The 16,132-nt window shown below is 32.1% G+C and overlaps 1 protein-coding gene across 3 annotated transcripts in view; it reads left to right on the plus strand.

Annotated features, from left to right (window-relative positions):
• The window catches only part of LOC129969127 (uncharacterized), a 619,939-nt gene extending 604,907 nt beyond the window's left edge, over positions 1–15,032 (plus strand). For all 3 annotated transcript variants that reach the window (XM_056083546.1, XM_056083547.1, XM_056083548.1), the window contains 4 exons: positions 3,438–3,579; positions 6,650–7,641; positions 11,785–11,916; positions 14,166–15,032. In XM_056083546.1, the coding sequence (XP_055939521.1) occupies positions 3,438–3,579; positions 6,650–7,641; positions 11,785–11,916; positions 14,166–14,435 (1,536 nt within the window). In that variant the 3' untranslated portion in view covers positions 14,436–15,032. The remainder of the gene's footprint in view (positions 1–3,437; positions 3,580–6,649; positions 7,642–11,784; positions 11,917–14,165) is intronic.
• Positions 15,033–16,132: the final 1,100 nt, after the last annotated feature.

The following is a 16,132-nucleotide window of genomic DNA, read 5'->3' on the forward strand; positions in this document are numbered from 1 at the left end:
CATGCTATGCATTTGCAAGCGCTTGAGGCAAATTATTGCAAGGCATATTCAATATTTCCATACCCCCCCCATGAAAAAAATTTCAGAAACATAATCTTAAAAATCGCATATGACTATTAAGTGAAACTTTCTCATTAAATCAGCATTAAAATACACATAGCGCCATCTGTAGGATTCTGAGAAATAACAAAATTATAAAATGAAACTTTATTAGCCATGTTAATAATGTGTGGCATTGAAAAAACGACATTATTCGCAATAATGTTTTTTATATAATTTTGAAATAAATCAAATAATTTTCAGGTACCGTAAATGTCTTTTTCTTTAATTAATTAAATCAAATAAGGATGATTCGAATTACTTAAAAATAAGTCATCCAAGTTTCTATTCATAAGCTTCTAGCTTCCTTAAAAAAAAGTAATTAACTTTGCACTTTTAAGTCCTGTGTGAACAATGTTTCCTTTCTTAAATAATTAAATTGGATAAAGATGATTCTCATTCCTTATAAATAATTCGTCCATATTCCTTTTATAAACTTCTAGCTCCCTTGAAAAAAAAAAGTAATTAACTTTGCAGTTTTAAGTCTTATGTGAAAAACATTTCCATCTTTACATAATTAAATAGGATAAAGATGGTTCGAATTCCTTAAAAATAAATTCCCCATTTCCTTTTATAAACCTCTAGTTTCTTTGAAAAAAATTAATCCAACTTTGCTCTTTTAAGTCATACATGAAAAATGTTTCCTTCCTTAAATAATTAAATTGGATAAAGATGATTGGAATTCCTTATAAATAAATCGTCCATATTCCCTTTAGAAACTTCTAACTTCCTCGAAGAAAAAAAAAATTAACTTTGCACTTTTAAGTCCTATGTGAACAATGTTTCCTTTCTTAAATAATGAAATTGGATAAAGATGATTCGAATTCCTTAAAAATAAATCGCCCATATTCCTTTTATAAGCGTCTAGCTTCTTTCAAAAGAAAACTAATGTAATTTTTTACTGTTAAGCGTGAAAAATATCTGGATACTTCTTTTTCTCGTTGCAAATGTGTCAAATTCCTTTTTTTCTCAATTACCGAATCTTAGCCGGAAGATTTACGCTTACATATCCAAAGAACTTCCCTCCAGTCTTACTTTCAATCACTTCTGTACTTCACACAACATTTCGCAACCAATCACCATTGCGGAAAGAGAACGCGAACCCATCGATTGGTTAGCTTAACAACGGATCACTTCCAGCTGCTGCCACTCAGGCAAAAACAAAATTTTCCATTTTTCTTTCTTTTTTTTTCATATATATATATATATATATATATATATATATATATATATATATATATATATATACATACCATCTCTAGTTTTGACATAAGCAAAAGAAAAGAAGTGGTGATGCAAAACAAAGCCGCCGACTTAGCAAGTCCTGAAAAAAACTTCATATTTCCAGCCGAGAAAGGTGGGCGATATTGATCTGTTATGTAACTGTGACCGGACCAGTGGTCACCTGGATACGCCTTTTGTGTGTCAGAGGGTGGGAGATTTGCTGTGCAAAGTGGGGGGAAGGGGAATGAGGGCCATTCGTTTTGTTTGAGCCATTAATCCTGACGCTATCTCGGCAGATAAAAATACGAGGGCCTTCCGCCTGGAAAGCGATTTGTGTTTTACAACGTCTTTTTATGTCACTTCGGGTCAACTGAAAGATGGAGGAAGATTCCTGTCATATTTTTTAGGAGGAGGTGGCCAGGACACATATGCCAATGAATGGAATCGTTATGGAGACGGGAATTATATTCGAGAAATGTTGGAAGCTATTACAGAATAGCATTGTTATAAACATTCTTACGTCTCCTGAGAGATTCGAGTAGGGGATGGGGATTCGATTTCAAAAGTGCTGCAACATGACAGCAATGATTTTTTCTATGGACTGCATAGAAACTTTATGTATTACAATATTTCATACTTCCAAGAATGTTTCCAAATAATATAAAAGATAGGAAAAGATAAAGAAAAATTGATGTTTCTTAACATCAATTTTTGATTTAATATTGAATAATACGATGTTATTATTATTATCATTATTATTATTTGAATAATGAATTCATAAATATTGATAGTGAGGGTAGGATGGAATTTAACCATTATTTAAATCTAAAATAATCTTTTTTTTTATTTCTATTTAATATATTTTTTAAGTGTGTGGCATTTTACGCATCATTTAGCTGTAAAATATTTACATCTTATTGTTCAAACTATTGGATTTTTTTTTATTTAAATGTATTTTTTTCATAAAATAAGATCTAATGATTTGCATTTTTCGTTTTCTGAAAAATATTTATCTTTGTCTTTTCTCAGTTAAAAATATTATTTTCGGTAAATTATTTCGTTTGACTGGAACTCCATAGTGTCACCATTAACTTTATGAACTTTTAGGAAAGAAAAGGTACAGCTACATAAGTCGGAGTCGCATAGCACTTCTGAGTTAGAAATGTTTTGCGCAGGCGTATACATAATTATACATATAAAATTATATTTATATACAACACAGTGTGTGTACAGGAAATATAAGATTTCTATTTATTCATAAACAAAGATTATATGCTCAAAGTAAAAGGTAAATTCCAAGAAAGGGGCAAAAGACGAGGTATTCTAATTGTCGTCCATAGTTTAAATATAGACTTCTCATCTGAAGCTCGAACATTCTCTGTGTTCTCGGATGTAACTCGGAGATATTAGATAATAGTTGAAAGCACGCAACCAGGTCATCACCTTTCTGTTAATGTATGGATCATGTACAAGTGACTGCATATACCAAGAAATAGTTTAAGCATTATAGGTGAACTAGTAGGACAGTGCACAAGATCCCCACATCAAATACATAGTTGGTTATATGCAATGTGTTAGTGGTTAGGAACATTATTAACTAATAATTGTGCATTGTCCTACTTATGTGTTGTAATTGGTAGAACTGCGTCATGTTGGTATCATATTGAAATTCTTATCACTGTTAAGTTCAATGTAAGTAACTAATCTTTTTTTTACTTTTTTCTGCCCATTAAGCATTAGATAGCATTACATTTTTTAGTTATTAGTCCTTTATTAATAAACAATCCTGTTGGTGATATAATAACTGTAGACGATGAAATAATCTACAGTAGATTTACTCCGTCAGACTAATAAAATTCTAATAATTTCATTATGTCATATTTACACAACATATACTCGAAATAACATCTTAAAATAATTTTTTTTAAATGTATAACGTTTAAAGAAAAAGCTCGCTTGCCATTCTTTCTAAAATATCTCAAAAACGCTATCATTTTTGTGTGATGTTTTATTTCCAGAATAAATTATTGATGCTGTTATTCAAAAAATATAATATTGAATGTTTATTAAAATAGAAAATTTGAATCGCTCTTTTTTTTCCTTTGTTATTATAGATATACATGAATGTGTTAGTGCTAAACGGCTATCACAATCTCGACAGCCTCAAAGGTATAGAAGAACAGGATCTGATTTCTCTTGGAATTGTGAATTCGGATCATCGGATAAAGCTCTTGAATGCAATCGAATATTTTGAAGGTATTTATTCATGTTCATCATCCAACGCACGTAAAGAAAGGTTTTATTTCACTTAAGCTAGTTATATATTTACATGTTATTTAAGAGGTAACGAAGGAAATAAGTTTCCTAGACCACCAAGAGATAGCGTTGCAAAAGACATGAAAGACTAAGGCACAAGCCAGGTAGATTGCGGGTATGAATATCATACGTGACAGTTGCAACTTCCCAATGGCTTACATCATCATTGTATTGCACTAAGTTTCGCCACGTATTTCTTCTCCCTTATTCCCTCAAGGGGGCACCTCATAATTGTGTATGAGAAGCTTCCAGCATGGTGGTTGGTTCTCGCCACCCTGATGGGTACAGAAAAAGGTGGGGATCTGGCTTCTGCCATCGGTAATGAGACATACTTCCTAAGAGAAGGGTTGTACCGTGGCGGGACCTTAAGACTCAACCACAGTTCCCGCCAGTGTTGCGTTTGTGACCATTCTGATTTTTACGTGTTCTGGAGTAGCCGGTTTAAGAATCTTCACCCTTTAACAGCGACTTAGATTGAAATAATTATTTTAAACGTACAAAAAGTAGAGCCGATCGAATTCCATCATTAATTCAGAACAAGAGACATAGAATGCTCAGTACTAGTGTTGCGTTGATCCCCGACAACGCCCACCCGTATGCGGCGATTTCTACAAAAACTCTACAGCTGAAGCTTTGCTAGGAGCTGTTTTACTATAAACCTTATCGACCTGATCTTGCTCCCTGCTGGTTTGAAAAGGTGCCGCTTTTCAAAACTGTAAGGCTTTAAACAAAAACATGAGACTTGTTTTTGTTTGTTTGTTCCTCTATTATTTAATTAAGTATGTTTACAAGATCACAGACGCTGAAATTCCTTGTTAAGCTTCCGACAGAGCTCACACATTTGCTAAGACGGCCCTATTGGTATAAAACTTAATGAAATAAGCTTTGAAACTGGAGAGTCAGCGCAATCGCATGCTTTTACTTCTGCCAATGGGAAACCAATGCGAGAGTTCAATGAAGAATGATGTAAAACATTTATTTCATTCCGAAATGAGAAAATCTCCCCCCCCCTTATGTATCAAATAATTTTATATGATTGGTACATTTAAAAAAAGTTCTTGCAAAGTATGTAATAAATACGCTAGATTATTGCACATTTTAATACAAACAAAAATATATTACATAATATAATATATAATTTTAAAAGAGCATTGTAATTCTATAATTGTGTTCTTTTCCCTAAAAGCAGAAGCAAAATAATTTATCTAAACATGTATGAATTCTAAAAAGAACCTTTAAAAATTGCATGCATTGCAAAATTTAGATAGTACAGTTTAATTAAAGAACTTTAAGATGCATCTTTTTGTTATGCATCATTAATACAATATTATGATGTTGCAAGTATGTAAAAATTTCACGAGCCATTTGCTAATTAAAAAAATAATAAGACAGTTTGAAAATTAAAAGTAATATATTATCACATATCACAGATAAATTGCTCATATATATATTTTTTAAAATCTAATTTAAACTTAATTAATTTCCTAATTTTTAGCAAAATGCAGCACATATTAACTTCATTCTAAAGTATTCGCTTATTTCCTGATCCCATTCCACTTTTCTATTTAATTAATGCAACAGAAAGCTCTGTAAATGTGCTTTCGTCAGCGGTTCCCACACTCCGAGTGAAGGGATAAAAATTTCTGACCTAAACAAATTCTTCTAAAAGATGTGTTTCCATTATCAAAATCGACACGTGTAAGAAATCCCTATCAGAATCTGATAGCATATAAGCACTGGGAAAAGTATTTTCCCTCTCTTTTAGCTTTTCCTCATTTTCTCTTGTGTCGCTCTGTGCTGTGCTCGTCGCTTCTGCTTGTACATTCCTCCCAGGATGGGAAAAAAAAAAAAAAAAAATTGAAGTTAAGATTTCAAAGTGTCTTCTCTGTCTCCGGCCATGACTCTGCTTCAAAAATTATATGATAACATACGCACACGCACACACACTATGCATACAATGATATTTTAAAATTTAATTTAATCCTAATTAATTTCTTAATTTTTATCCTAATTCAGCCCATATTAACTCCATTATAAAATGCTCTCTTATTTCCTGATTTAATTGCCTTTATTTAATTAATGCTACAGAATTTCTGTAGAAATGCTTAAATCAGCGGTCCCCACTCTCCGAGTGAAGGGATAAAAAATTGTCAAGCTAAGGGAATTCTTTTTAAAAGATATCTAGATTTCCCAATCCTAAATCGACACTTGTACAGAGATATCTATTAGAATCTCATTGTATATAATCATTGGGGATAAATATTTCGGTCATCTTCTACTCTTGTATCTCTTGTGAATGGACGCCAGTTTTTCTCGCGCTTCTTGTACATAAATTAAGGCTTACGGGATAGAATACAAGCTAAGTTTAAAAATCCGAAGTGTCTTCCCTCTCTTCGGCCACGAAACTGCGCAAAAATTATGTGTTTATATATATATATATATATATATAATATGTGTGTGTGTGTAACACTATTTTTGAAAACATAGATGAGACTTAGTATTTTTAATTTCGTTTTATTCTCTCCGGGAGACAGGCATAATTATTTACAAGCAGAGACGCGGACAAGGCACTTCCGCCACAGAGCGAAACAAAAGCAGAAGTAAAGAACAGCGAAACAAATTATCACTAGTCTTATATAACATGGGATTTCCGGCCACGCGCCACTTCAATACACGTGGTGACCTTTGAGAAGGGCAACGGAAGTATTACTTTCACTTGATACGTAGATTGATGGCGCAGTACTTTTTACACAGCTTCAGTTGAATTAATTAAACCGAAACTGGAATTATATCAGGAAATAAGAGAATGAATTTACTAGGGGCTAAATTAAGATAAAGCTTTAGAAATTAATTTGATTTAAATTAAGAGTTATATATTATTATTATTATTACCTTAGAATAATCTCTGGGATGTGTAATTTGTATTTTTGAAGTTAATTCAATTTTATTCCATTCATAGTCAATTACTTCCGTTCCCTTTCAAGAAACTTTTCATGACATATATTTCTAGATTTAAACTTTGGAGTGACGCCCAGTTCTATGGAAGGAACCCAGTCGCCTCTTCATCAACAAAAATCCAATCACGTTTCGTTTTCTTCGAGATTTTCTTCCCCCAGAAAGCGGAGCGAATCATGTTCCAGCAATGTGCCTGAATCCTACCTTCCTTACTCGCCAAAAGTTTCTAATACGGACGCTTACCCTGACACAGCTTACACGTGCAACGAAATAAATAACCTGGACTACGGAATGCCCTCTGTAAACAGAAATAATGGCTCAGAACAAATAGAGGATGACAGGTCCCGAGACATCCTCAATATACCCCTGAACAGACCATCTGATAAACTGTATTTCTACTCAGATCTTCACTCCAATCAAAAAATACACTACTCTTACGGCCGTGGTATTAGTGCTTATACAGAACAACTGTACTTCTCGAGGGCGGGACTCGTCATAGACTCGCCCAACAAGAGCCATCTTCTTTCACAAATGAATTACTTGGAAAAGCTGTCGGACTTTTCTGTGGGCGGGCCCACTTTCAATCATCTGAATGGATCCATTTATCCAAATAGCGGTTCGTATATTACCAAAGAGGAAAAATATCTGATGGAATCGTCCAGGCTGAAACTAAAAGAGCAGATGAGATCGTTTGGCCAGGAATCCAACCATGTAAACCAGAGAAGGAATGAAAGTGATTTCAACGGATATCTAGATGAAGGCCCGTTCCAGAATTCTCTTCCTTTGGAATCTAGCGAAAACAATGGGAAATCTTTGACTTTGCCGAGGCAGATGAAAGGCTGTCCTCCCAGTGATCTGCTGATCTTGCAGCCGGCAGATGTCGGGGTTTACAAGTCTGACAGGAAGGGCAAGAAATCGAGACGGAGAAAGGAAAGTCCGCAGCCACTTTTGCAGTGCTCAACGCAACCTTTCACTCTAGATGATTTCGTTGCGAAAAAATTACAGGACGAACAAATCGATTTATGTTTGGAACCTTATACCGACAAAGTAAGTTCCATTTAATTTTCTTTACGCAAAAGAGAATATAATTTAAAATGAAATTCTAGTTAATATTTTTACAAAAAATTACAAAACGTCCATTGGGTGTATGATGAACAATCTAAGAGGCTCAATAAGAGATAATAACGCTTTACTCTATCCGAAAATACAATACACAGATAACCAAACAATATTACAAAGAGGGACTTCGCTCAACTACTCGCCTTAGCTAAAATCAACTGTCTCTTGTCTGAGAGCTTATGTCTTTATGATTCATATAACAGAGTATCGAATGTTCTAGAAGAATATCGTATTTTCGTTCTTATTTGATACATCAGCGAGATTCCAGCGGTTTCAAAAATTTTCATTTTTGTTGACAATACCGGAGAATTTTTGTCGTGTAATTCATTCACCATCCATTAGAGCTATCTGTAAAACTTCCTTCCTTAACATAAAATTAATAACGTAGAAAAACAAGATTACCAATTCGTCAAATCATAATTTTGTATTTTCTGACTCTTTTGAATATCTAACCACAAATTTTTCTAATATATGTTTCTAGAAAATAAAAAAAAAAATTCAGTAAGAAACATAGTGATTTGAATCAATCTGTTCTTATTTAGCTTTTTCTTTTCCCTCTGTAATGGAAAAAAATTATTTGTCCTACGAAAATCCCCCCTCGCGTGCATTTCAGAATAAGGAGTAACTATACTATTGAATGCTTCTAACGAGTTGGCAGTTGTTTTTGAAACTCAGATAGGCAAAGTGCATTTGCTGAGAAAGGAAAAAATAAAATTTAGAGCAGATCGCGATGGAATTATAAGATTGTAATAAATTGCATTGAATGCTGCGCAGTTTATTTCTACATTTTATCGATTTTTGTTGAATTTCGGACTACTAAGGAACAAAATGCAGCTAAATCAGGGAAATTTGTATTCATACCTTTCTCCTAACTTAACGAAATAGACGCACTTACTATTACATGTGTCAATTCGTTAAAACCAAGTTGTATCATATACTATTTTTGTGTACTGTGTTTTAAACGTAAATTCGCATCTTTTTATTCATTTCCATCCAAATGATTTTATTTGTAAAAAAACGTCGTTCGGTTCGTGTTTTTTCCAGGTTGATTACTTTGAAGCATTTAAAATTGCTGAATTAAATTTTGATGAATAGTATTCCTACTTTTACCGTGATTTATTATGCGAGTGAGACTTATAAAATAAAATGAAATGTTTTTTTTTTTTTTTCGTCTGAGCAAATATTTTTAAAATATTATAGGTCATCTTTAGATTCCAATATGATCATTAAAAAAAAACCCCAAAAAGCTGGATGCATGACATTTTTTATGCTGCCTGTGAACCAAATTTGTAAATATTTCATAATTTTTAGACGAAATCTGATAGAAATTTACCTACTTGCCTGTCCATGTAATGAGAATACGCTACCTCAAAAACGCAGGGAACTAAATAGATGAAATTTAGCAGCTGGTTTTCATAGATATGTATTAAACTTTGGAGTATATCATTGATTTGTTTATCCATGCATGTAACTCAGTAACACTACACACTAGATAGATGAATATTAGTACCTAGCTTTTACACTAAAATGAAGGATATATGTCTAGTTATAAATCGATCAAATGGCAGATAATCTATTTGTCTATTCGAGTATATGTGAGCGCGGATACTCAAAAGCATACCAAGCAAAAAGAAATTAAATTCAGGCCAAAGTTGTTGAGATACAATTTATATATCCGACTTATTTGAATAAAACATTCACAGTTGGGTGGATCCTAGCACAGCCCACCTCTTGGCGTCTTTTTGAATTCTCGCCAAACGAGTGGCGATAACGTTCGCCAATGTGGCAACCTATACGGATTTTTTTATTATTTATTATATTTATTTTATTTTTTATTTTATTTTATTAAATAATCAACCTAGACGAATTTTTTAAATTTTTATTATATTTATTTTATTTATTATTATTTATTTATTTATTATTATTTCTGGCCTTCAAATATCGTTTTTTAATTGAAAAATAATAATAAAAAAATATTCAATTAGTAGTCAACTTGGCGAGATTTCAAATAAGTCGTCAAGAGGTGGGCCCATCTAGGATTTTACTTTCACAGCTTTCGATTTACAGAAAACTATTTCAGAGAATGCAAGCTTGAAATGCAAACACAATTTTAAAATAAAACTCTCCCGTTAAAAATATTTTCTTAAAAAAAATTCATGAGAAATAATGACCATTTACTAAACAAAAATGCTCTAAAAAATAATCTTTTTTTGTTTCTATAATTGAGTGCAATTAAAATAATTATGCCATTTTTTCGCCCATTAAAGAAAAATGAAAGAAAAAAAACGAAATGTGCATACACATGTAGTTTTCAAAAAAGTAACAGCTTTTGTTTAATCTACAGAAACAGCTTTATTTCTATTTTTAAATGCTTTGTATATTTTAATGTTTATTTAAATAAATGTCTTTATTTGCTTAAAAAAATGTTATGAGTTTTACAGAATCATTGGTGATATTACAAAAGAAAAAAAAAATGTTTCGTTTCTGCTAATCACTGAGGTTTTGTTTAAAGTATACATATTTGTTGCGCGGTATATTTTTTCTTTGATTGTTTTTATTTTATAATGTAACAACAAAAAATTAATTTCTTTCTACTGTTGGAAAATGAAAATAGAGATTATCATTTCTAAATAATGTAGGACAGAAAAGTAGCGTTCTCGCAATTAATTTTACGACACTATTTGGAGTATTAAAATTGTTGCTTTGATTTACGACAGTAAACTAAGGATAATTTTTAAAAGAAATTAAGGTGGAATTGTATTTAACAGTGTCCAATTCATGTAATATGCTCAGATTTAATTTGTAGAAAGACCAGGAAATATTCGATTTTAACAAGATAAGAAGTTACACATCGAGAAATATCATTATTTATTTCTTTTTATTTACATTGTGTAATTCATATCTTAACAAAACAAATAAAATCTTAATTTTTGGTATGTTTAAGAAAACATTTAGTTTATTTTACTTTCATTTTTTTTTTATTTATTACTAGCCGCCTTTGGCGACCAGTTGGTTAGCCAGGATTAATAGTTGCTCAAAATTTCAATTGGATATTTTTTGTAACTACGTCTTAATGATTTTCTTAATGAATTATATATTAATTTTTAAAAAGTTATAGTTCTTACGATTTTCGAAATTTTACATTGCTTTTTTGTATCTATATCTTAACACTTCTAATTATGTAACAAAAAAAAAAAAAAACAGCAGTATATTAAGAATCATTCACCATTATTTAATTAATGTTGAAAAATTTACAAAGTCTTATAAATTTTTGTGCATTTTCTTGTCATATTAATCGTATTTGGGAAAATATTCTCGACGCACAAGCATTTTGAAACAACAAAATTCTCAGCGTTTCTGCGATTAAAATGACCGAAAAAAAAAAAACTTTAAATGTCACTATTTTTAACGATTTGCGGCCATTTCAATGAAAAGAAATCTTCATTTATATGAAGATTTGTCGATCAATCGGGTGCGTTTGCTCGACATTGCTATGATTGGATTGGATTGGCTATTGATAGGATTAAAATAGTCAGATTCGAAGCTTCAGATCTCGGTCAGGTTTTAATCACAAAAGTTTGTAGCTTTTTTTTTTAATCTTTTTTTAATATTAGTGTGCGAATAATATTTTACTAGATATGCCTATTAGGATCGGCGAATTTCATAAAAAGTTAACTTTATAATTTTTAGCGATACATTTATTGATTCAAACGGCATAAATTATAATTCTTTACGTTATTTAAAACATTTCTTCAGCTGAAATATTTTTTGTTTAATAGTTTAGAAATTAACTACTGCGTGATAATTGGGATGTAATCCTGTAACTAAAATGGCGATTTCGAATCGATTCAATTAAACACACACTAAACATAATAGAATTTTTAAATTTCAGTTCTTTATTCTCACTTCTTTTCATACATAAAAAAAATTCCATCACTCCCAATATTCGTGTGTTCTGCTTTATCTTCGAAGCTGCATTCCAGATGCCTTCTCACCTAAAAACAAATTCAATAAAAAAAGGATTTTTCGTCGGCTGTCACTTCCACATGATCGATTCTGTACTGTTTTCAGACTGGATTTTGCGGTATCCCCCCGGCACTGGTGCAGCGATACGCCGACGAGCTTCAACAAGACATATTTGACGTCGCCGAGGCCTTGGACAGAGAGAGGGTTCGAGCTCTGCAGAGGCGGGGAAGACCTGCGGTGAGTATATATTAGCTTGACATTCTTTTGCCCCGCTCAGACAGGTACTTTTGTGGTTTGAATGGTGAGAGTTCGTGCATATACAAGAATTTTTTATACCTAAAGAATCAATATGGAGCTTCCCATATTTTATAAATATTTGTTTCAGGGCCCCACCAAAGCGCACTCCTTATACCGAAGTCTCAAAGCTGCGCTCCCCTTTTCCTACACAACATAAATTTTAATTTTTTTCCTCCCTATATTTAACCTCGGGACACTGCAATCCTTCAATTTTTATTTTGTACTGACATAGTAAATTTTATATCTTTATCCTAACCTCTTGAAAGCATGTTTAAGGCAAGATCAGAACGTGTAAGAAACTATCTGCAACGGTCTTCTTAAAACTTTCTCGTATACTTTCTAATAAACTTGCCATGCCATAAAACGCTTTACATGGCGCTAGTTTTAGTTTAGTTATATTAACGTCCCGTTTTAAAGCAAAACACTAGGGCTATTTTGGGACGGACCTCGTAATTTGAACCGCGGTCAGATGACGAGGACGACACCTAAGCTTGCACACTCCTCTCCAAACTTCCCCACCAGCAGGAGACCGTTTGGTCCCGACCGATATAATGTGCACCAGACACACTCACACGACAGCCTCGAACCTGGAAACCCTCCGGTTCCGAAACCTTACCACCAAGCCACCACGGCCTTTATTGATAGGGGGAAAAAAATTTCTACAAGCTCTCTGTTGTCCAACTCCATTGCGTGATCTTTGATGTAATCCTTTGCCGTTATATCCTTACCACCACCACTAGTTAAAAATTTTATTTGATCCATTAAGTGAACTGTCGGACCAATCAAAGATTCTATATTATGTCAGTGGAATAAAAACTTCATAAGAACTTCGCCTCTTTTCGTCTTGCTGCCTGTGTGAATCAAGTGATGTTAAAAGCGTGCATATAAACCACACTTTAATATATTATATACTTTGTAAGTATAAGTAGAGGCAAGCATTGTTAAGCGACTTCTTTTTTTTCTTTTTTAATCAAGAAACAAACTGAAAATAATTCTTCAAATTAAAAATGCCTACCAATTTGACTGTGGTTGCATTCAAATTATTGAAGACTAGACGATGGACAGCAAACAGTTTCAGCAGATGAAAGAAGACAAAACGTCCCAATAGCTGGCAAGCCACTTTTGAATAGACTAACACAAATATTATTCATTACTAGTTAGGTTATTTTGCAATTCGTTGATTTACTCACTTCTATTTCCTTTTGGAAGCCATGGATTGGAATGTGATGAAATATATTATTGTTTTTTTTTTTTTTTTTGTTAATTTAATGTAAATTCAACTGAATAGAGCGACGCAACGACTTCGTCCGATATCACTTGACGGCCTTCGACGGTTTCAGCGTCTTTCATGCAAGTTGTAAAGACAGTGGTATGTAGTTGATGCTTTCTAAGTAGTTGAAGAGCATCATTTAAACGTAAACATTTGCCACAATTTTTTAAATAGTTAATGTAATTAGATGAAATGGATCTTTTATAATTAAAGATATATAGGTATAAATGGACATTCATTGGGCTAAAAATTGTTATGCCGTGAGAGAGAATATACATTGAATTTGTACTTTCTTAAAATAAAACAAAATTTCCATACACAAATATTTTTTTTTTTCATAAATTTCGGATTTTCAACAGAACAATAGTTTCTATATAAAGAATAGAATTAATGTATTGAACAAAAATGTTCATATAAAAATTATACAGATCTATCATAAATATTTTAAAATAAGAAATAAAATGCCTATAACTACAATTATATATATATCTACTATATATTCATACATAAGGAATATAATTAAGAAAAAAAACTCGAAGAAATTCTCGGAAGACCAAACATTGTTATTTAAAGGAATCAATAAACGCAAGCGAATCTTGTATTACTGTTCACACACTGTCAACTACTATGAATACTAAATAGTACACAATATGAACTGATACAATGGCTAATAGTTGTCCATCAGCGAAACTGCTCTGTAACTGCTATTAGACTGAAATTTCTTGCTCTCTACATCTGGGATGGCAGGGGACAGCACCATTGTTGCTGTAAATTAATATCTCTAACTTCTTTCAAGTTTCAAGCAATCGCCAAAATGGTTTAACTTATTTTTTCCTCGTCCACCAGAAATGCCATTTGAATTTATAACAGGATTGTTTTCAATAAACATATTTTTAAAGTTTTGTTTTTTCTTCCGTAGGTACCAAACGATTTTCTGGCAGATTCTTGCTGCGAGCCAGTGGTAGAAGCCAATTACAACAGTCTTTCCGACTGGTTGATTTCCCTAGGTCTACCAATTTACGAGAAATTGTTCCACTGCAATGGCTGTACAGAACTCTATCACATAGCTGGGCTGAACGACAAAGACTTGATTCGTTATGGAATTGAAAATCCCAAACATATCCGTCTGTTAACAACTGCCATCGAAGCTCTACACATACATATTGAACACTGTCAATATATTGCATAATAACACTGAAGCTGTGCGAATCCGAGATATCGTTTGGTTTCTTTTTATTGTGATTTGTAATCAAAATGTTTATCCAAAACTTAAACCTCATTTTTTCCCCTTATAAATTACCTTTTCCTCTCAGAGAAACACAAAATGTAATAAACAAAAGAGGGACTAAGAATTTTCTTTAATCGAAAATTTCACTGATTTTATTTGTTCCATTGTTATTATAACTAAAAAATAATCTAAAAATGTTATAATTTTCTCGTTTTAAATCAGCCAGGATTATTATTAAAACTATGACTTTACACTTGGGAAACATTCCTTCAATTTCTCTTATTTGTAAATTATTTTCTCATATTTTTTTTTACATGTGGAAACAATCAATTCTGTGAATTTTATTGTCTTTGCTACAAACCTTTATTTTTTACAATTGGCTTTCCTCCAAATTATATTTCCTCGCAAACAGAAATCAAGATTCTTATAATAAACACAGAATTTCACGTTACTTCTATGGCATTAACATCTTACTTATTCCGTCTTACTCTCCTAAAATAGGATATAAAATTCACATAAATTGTTCTTAAGTATTTTTACCCTACTATTAGTTACATTTCAGAAATGAAATTGGCAAAACTTGCCCATGCATGTATAACTTAATTAACTGTGTAAAAAATAATCCAAATGGGATAATAAGAAAGCTAAAAATATTTAAATTCTGGTACCTTATTTGTCACCCTGTAATATCGCCAGTTTTTTCCAATATAGCAGAATCCTAATAACCAGCTATTTTTTAAATTTAAAAAGCTATTATGCCTTTTTTTTCAACATGAAGTGGATGGCCATACAAATTTGAATCAAAGCAGTACGAATTTATGTTTTTCAAAGATTTTTTACTTTCATTTTCAAATGAATCTCGAAGACTAAATGGAAGATTCTCGACATCGTAGTCCAAGAATCGCAGATTCGAAACTCGAATCCACATGGGCTCAATCCTTCAGTTTGAATTTATTTAACCTTCTAACTAGACGTTACATCCTATTTGTTACAAACAGAATGATCTAAGACACTTAAGCGAGTTCAGCTGATCTAATAAACATCACAAATTTGCTATATGAGTCAAGCACACTATTGTATTACGTGATATCTGTTCTTGTAGGACAAACATTATGGCCCTGATGGATTGTTGGACAACAGACTTTATGGATCCGGTTCCAACCAGCGAGCTACTGTTTTAAGGTTTGAAATTTTCAGCCAATTAGATATTAATCCTTACAATTTGCTGATACAAGATAAAAGCTTTTATGCAATGACTTTCCAACTGATCTCAGATTAACAAATTAACTATTGCTAATCCATTTTATATCTCCATGTGTCGTCTACCCTCGAAACGAAAACTTCTTGGTAGAACTAAAAAAAGGGGAGGGGGTTAGCATTTATTATCTCTTATTTATCTTAAATAATAAAAACGACTGCATGTTTACTAGTATCCTAGACAAATTGGCTGACAAATTTAAAAGTACCAAATTTTAAGCAAATATACTTTGGAGAATGGGAATGCGCACTTAGAAGAACATTTTTTTTTAATTAATTAAATATTAACCACCATTTTGGTGCCTTTTGCCTATGACTTCTTGATATATTAAGAAGCAAAAATAATTTTTATATTTAAAATTCAAAAAAATATCTTTTAAATGATATTTCTTAAATTGACT

Source organism: Argiope bruennichi, chromosome 5 (genome assembly GCF_947563725.1).
Source record: "Argiope bruennichi chromosome 5, qqArgBrue1.1, whole genome shotgun sequence".
NCBI lineage: Eukaryota > Metazoa > Arthropoda > Arachnida > Araneae > Araneidae > Argiope > Argiope bruennichi.